The sequence below is a fragment of the Hyperolius riggenbachi genome, chromosome 11 (assembly GCF_040937935.1).
Source record: "Hyperolius riggenbachi isolate aHypRig1 chromosome 11, aHypRig1.pri, whole genome shotgun sequence".
NCBI lineage: Eukaryota > Metazoa > Chordata > Amphibia > Anura > Hyperoliidae > Hyperolius > Hyperolius riggenbachi.
Window position 1 is genome coordinate 148295276 of NC_090656.1, and position 6263 is coordinate 148301538.

At 47.2% G+C, this 6263-nt stretch overlaps 1 protein-coding gene across 1 annotated transcript in view; it reads left to right on the forward strand.

Annotated features, from left to right (window-relative positions):
* The window catches only part of GAL (galanin and GMAP prepropeptide), an 851723-nt gene extending 846544 nt beyond the window's left edge, over positions 1–5179 (forward strand). The window contains exon 6 of the mRNA XM_068260562.1: positions 5001–5179. Coding sequence (XP_068116663.1) covers positions 5001–5062 — 62 coding nt within the window. The 3' untranslated portion in view covers positions 5063–5179. The remainder of the gene's footprint in view (positions 1–5000) is intronic.
* The last annotated feature ends 1084 nt before the right edge of the window (positions 5180–6263 follow it).

Here is a 6263-nt window from a genome sequence, read left to right on the forward strand (position 1 = left end):
ATTGTAATACGCTAGGAAATCATACTTATTGTATATTTATCTGTGTTACGTTCATCTATCTTGATCCTGCTATTTCCTGACTATCCTGTCCTGTCTTTGTGAGGCACGCCATTGCTGCAAACGCATTGGCTACCTCATTCCAGCCTGTTTTATTGTGGACGTTTGCTGTCACTAAGTAGTGGCTAGTTAAGCAAGCGTTCATTCTGTCTACCTGTCCTGATCTCCTCAGTCCTGGTTTATGCGCTCAGTGCTACTTTGCGCTGAGACGTTGTTACGAAAGTGTTGTTTGTGGCTGTTCGGATCTGCACCGGCTCTGTGCACCACAATCTCCTATTGGAGTCAGTCCTCTCCTCCACTAAACTGGGGATATCCTGATTCCTTGTGCTGGTGTGTGTACCTCCTTCACGTCGGCTTGTGTGTTGCGTGCTGACTGTGGAGATTACACCTCCAAGCTTAACAGGTTGACAAGACAGAAGATTTCCGACCCTTATTAGACCGTATGGGGGAAGGGGGGGGGGGGGGCATGAACCTGACAGCCACTAGCCCTCAGCAACACAAGTGAGCCTGTGAGCCTGCAGTGAGAGGGATGTGGAGGCTGTCATATCTGTTTTCATTTTTTTTATATATATATATTTTTTATTCAGTTTCATAGCATATCACAGGATAAGAAAACATTTTGATGAAAAGACAACTGTTTGACATAAAAATGAAAAGAATGTTGACATTGAAATGATTGCAATACAAATAATTCCATATTGATGCAGCTTATAGATATACTTTTTGCTATGAAGCTTAATTTAACACTATAAACTCTAATAACTACAACATCTGATATTGTGACACATGTAAGCATAGCTGCGTAGCCGTCATGATACATGGAGACATTCACATTTTGTCGTTTACCCACTTGTATCTTCCTGAAATCATATGACGCTTATTCAATTAAGTAACGGGTTAGTGGGGAGGATAGGGGTGGAATACCAGGGCTACTAGTTTAACATAACAATTAACTTGCTCACTATAGCATAAGAAGAGAAATGATAACATGGGTTGAGACTAGTGTTGGGCAAACACCTGGATGTTCGGGTTCGGGCCGAACAGGCCGAACATGGGCCAGATGTTCGGCATGTTCGGCCCGAACCCCAAACTCAATGCAAGTCAATGGGGACCCGAACATGCCGCAATACGGCCCCCCTATGGGGTCGCAGGCATAAGGGGGGAGCATGCCCCGATCGTGGGGGGGGGGGTCAGAAATTCCCCCCACCCCCTCCGCTAGCGCTCCCCCCTCTGCCCGCTTCCCCATAAAAAAGTTGGCGTAAAGTTAAATATTACCGGTGGTGGCTGCTGCAGTGGCTGGCTGGCAGTGGTGTGAGTGAGGACTAGGAGGAGGAGTCCGAGTATGACGCGTTGAGGCTGGGCAGCGGGCGGTTCAGCGGTAGTACCCTTGTGGTACTTCCGCCCTTTCTCTGACCTCACGTCCTCTACGTGATGACGCATACGAGGGTACGCATGACGCGTACCCTCGTATGCGTCATCACGTAGAGGACGTGAGGTCAGAGAAAGGGCGGAAGTACCACAAGGGTACTACCGCTGAACCGCCCGCTGCCCGGCCTCAATGCGTCATACTCGGACTCCTCCTCCTCATTCACACCACTGCCAGCCAGCCACTGCAGCAGCCACCACCGGTAATATTTAACTTTACGCCAACTTTTTTATGGGGAAGCGGGCAGAGGGGGGAGCGCTAGCGGAGGGGGTGGGGGGAATTTCCGACCCCCCCTCCGCGATCGGGGCATGCTCCCCCCTTATGCCTGCGACCCCATAGGGGGGCCGTATTCGGCCGAACAGGGCCCTGTTCGGCCGAACAGGGCCCGGGCATTGAGTAGTTCGGGCGAACCCGAACGGTTTGGCCGAACACCATCAGGTGTTCGGCCGAACTCGAACATCACCCGAACAGGGTGATGTTCTGCAGAACCCGAACAGTGGCGAACACTGTTCGCCCAACACTAGTTGAGACCTCATCTGTTAGCACCTATTATATTGAGGCTGTAGTGTTGCCTTGGATAAATAATATTGATAGATATTGATATGTATTGGCCCCAATCTGGGTGTTGTGTAATGGTTGTGGGTGTTACTAAATTAGGGTTGGTGTTGCTCTCATGTGTTCTTTACATGGCCACTCTGGGCAGAACACCTGAGAGTGTCAACAAGATCTGTTTTCATTTTGACAAAGCCCAACTTTGCCACTGACCCTGTGCTTCTAATGCTTTAAAGAGCAGCTGTCAGCCATACTATCTCAGAAAAAAAAAACACATACTGTATATAAGTAAATAAATACTTGCTCTACTTACATAACATACAGTATGTATTGCACTGTCCACATTTTTATTTAAAGGAGTCATCAGGCAACGTAAAGGAAAATGAGTGGTACTTACCGGGGGCTTCCTCCAGCTCCAAGCTCCCAGGATGTCCCTCGCCGCAGCTCTCCCTGCAGCCATTCACTGCAGCACCGACCCAGTCTCCGGCAATGACATTACAGCGACCTGGAGGTCGCTCTGTACTGCGCCTGCGTGAGCGGCACTGTCGATCACCGCCATGTGGCCCGGAGCGGACTGCGCAAGCGCGGAACTACTGCGCCAGCCCAGTCCGCTCCGGCCCACGTGGCGGTGATTGACAGCGCCGCTCATGCAGGCGCAGTACAGAGCGACCTCCAGGTCGCTCTGACGTCATCGCCGGGGACCGGGACAGACCTGCGGCAAACGGCTGCGGGGAGAGCTGCGGTGAGAGACATCCTGGGAGCTTGGAGCTGGAGGAAGCCCCCGGTAAGTACCACTCATTTTACTGTATGTTGCCTGATGACTCCTTTAAGTGATTTTTCTATAGTAAAAGAAGAGAAAATCCTTTTTAGGATTTTCCATTTTGACTGTGTCTATATTGAAGCCAATCCTGACATAATTTCCTCCCTTAATCTGTCTGTGTATCATTGCCCATCCTCCTCCCAGACTTCAAACACTCCCACCCAGCTGTGCAGTAGAAAGTGCATTGTCTCAGCATGAGAAAGATTGGCCAATCAGCAGGGCCAGATTTGAACTTTTTGCCGCCCAAGGCCCACTATGACCCTCTTCCACCGGACCAACAGCATCCTAAACTCCCCCCCCCCCCCCCCCAACACGGCAGGGATTAAATTGTAGGGTCCTCTGAGAACAGTTAGTGATGGAAGGGATTAGATTGTAAACTCCTTGGCGGGCGGCACATTTGGTGATTGACAGGCAGCTCAGAGAACACTAGTGCCTGTCTGCTGCCCCTTCATCCACTGAGTGCCAGATCCGGCTGTTGGTAGACACCCACCGCCATGTGTAAACTCTGTGTTGCAGGACAAATGTTCGGCACGCTAACTGCTAATGCCACCCTGCTGCCCACAGCCCGTCCCTTGCTTTCCTGGTGCCCTAGGCTATGGCCTTTGTGGCCTTGCCAGAAATCCGGTCATGTCAATCAGAGAGGAACAGAGGTGTGGGAGGGGAAAACGGGAGGGAGAGGCTTCAGCTGCATTAGTTATGTCTGAGGGGAAGTAAAGAAGAAAAAAAACTCAGCATACCCTGCAACTTCCTTTGTGCAGCAGATGTGCAAAATAAGAGCCAGGGAAACAGGAGAATGATGTTTTATGGAGAAGAAAAGTAGGAGTGCTTTCTAACTTTTGGATAGCTTGGTTAGCATCCTCATTACTTGTTTACCAGATACAAATAAAGAATTGATTTTTTTGATTTTATGCCTGACAGTTACACTTTAAGCCGCATACTCAGAACAGTTATGCAGATCCAATGTTTTGACTTAAAGTGATCCTTAAGTCTATAAAAAAAATGAGATTTACTCACCTGGGGCTTCCCTCAGCCCCCTGCAGCCGATCGGTGCCCTTGCAGCCCCGCTCAAATGCTCCTGCACCCGCCGGCGAACACTTCCGGTTTGGCCGTCACCTGCCGACAGGCATGGGAACGCGAGTGATTCTCCGCGTTCCCAGCCATAATATCACCCCCTATGCTGGCTATTGCGGCCTCCTGGGCTGCGAGTGCACCGATTGGCTGCAGGGGGCTGAGGGAAGCCCTAGGTGAGTAAATCTCATTTTTTTTATAGACTTAGGCTTCTTGCACACAGGGACGTTACAGGCGCACGTTAGTGCAGCCTGTAACGCTCCCCCAACGCACAGCAATGTAACACAAGTGGGCTGTTCACACTGCCCACGTTGCGTTAAATAGTTATGCAGCAAAGTGCTGCATGCTGTGCGTTCTACGCGGCTAGACTGTTTGGACATGCTCAGTCATGTTGGGGAGGAGGGGAGAGCGGCCGGGCACATGGCTAATTAATATTCACTGCACTCAGTAGCGTGCAGTGTTTACTTCCTGGAGCGGCCACTCTGTGCGGCGATTGGCCGGGCGGGACCACGTGATGCCGCATGCGTCCAAGAGTACGCATCACGGCATCACGGACACCAGAGTGAGCTGCACAACGCGGCTCACTCCGACGTCCACACCAGAGAGCACCAGGCGTTGCGTTAGGGGCACGTTATGTGCCCTATAACGTCCCCTAAACGCAACGTCCTGGTGTGTAACTAGCCTTAAGGATCACTTTAAGTCTTAACACACAATCTGCATGCTTGTTTCAGCTGTTTGATTCAGACACTACCAAAGCTATCAAAAAAGCAGGCAGGCAGCATTTATGCCTACTATATATTTGAAAGCTAGAAGGCGTCTAGCAGTAATGCAACTCAACCTTGACATGTCTGCAGGTGTTACAGGCATTTGCTTTATTGGTACTCACACAAGCTAACATTTAGCTATCCTTTATGTGAAATGGTTGAAGGTATATTTGGTACAAAATGTAAAAACTTGGAAATGAAATGTAAGCATTTTTCTATTATTTTGATTTTACCAGTAAATATCAGTAAATATTTTTTTTCATGCTAATCTCATCATAATTTAACATCTGTATGTTTGACATCTTATTTTCAGAGTCTGAAGCACTGGATAACTTTTCCTTGCAAAAATCCTCAGAAGAAACAAGTCATTCATGAAAAATAAATTATTTGTATTGACTGTAAAATTACAAATTCAGTAAAAGTTTTCACTTTATGTTTATAAAATGTATACATGTATGCCAATAATATTATTTTTTTGCTTAAATAACATTAAGCTACAATAAAATAACAGCTGCTGTTTGATGTTTTTTATGTGTATTAATTTATTTGTTATAGCTGCATTAATTGCTTAATGTTGTATGTACATCATAAAAACATAGTTTAGCTTCCAGATTATTCTTGTGTAAGGAAAGCATTGTATACCATTATCTATTTTGTTGATGGCCCTCTAAATTAGACATACAACATATTTCAGGACTACACTCTATATTACTTTAAAGGGGAACTGAAGAGAGAGGTATATGGAGACTGTCATGTTTATTTCCTTTTAGACAATACCAGTTGCCTGGCAGCCCTGCTGATCCTCTGCCTCTAATACTATTAGCCATAGCCCCTGAACAAGTATGCAGCAGATCAGGTGTTTCAGTGGTTCAGACTTATAAGTCTGATCTGACAAGACTAGCTGCATGCTTGTTTCTGGTTTTAATCAGATACTACTGCAGATAAATAGACCAGCAGGGCTGCCAGGCAACTGGTATTGATTAAAAGGAAATAAACATGACAGCCTCCATATACCTCTCTCTTCAGTTCCCCTTTAACAACACAGTAAGTTGGGTTGAAAAAAAATATACGCACCTTGAGTTCAACCAGAAAATATGGTACTACACTAGCCTGCAGTGCACAAACTGTACAATTCCACGGTAGCAGTGCCAGGTATTTTGTATCCTGGAGTTTGCCGGTGCCGAGCCTCGACCAGATTGCTCACACGGTCTCCTAGTAACACTCCAAATAAATCATGAGTCGGCACACCACTGGCTGCAAATATGCTTGTATTAAGAAACAGAAGCACTACATGTTACGGAAAATCCTTCATCAGGTGCATAACAATGTCTCACACCACCAACAAACAGATAAAGACTGGGGTAAGCGTGCCACACCCGAGTCCACCTCTGGCTCCACCCATATCATTAACCCACAGTGTTAGCCTTATAAATACAATGTACAAAAACATACAAAATTGTGCAAAAATGTGCAACTTATACAAATAGTCCAATGCTCCATTCAAGGGCACTTCTTTGGGCTACCCATGGTATAATAGTCACTGACCGAGATTCTGGGCACTCCCATTACAGTCTAC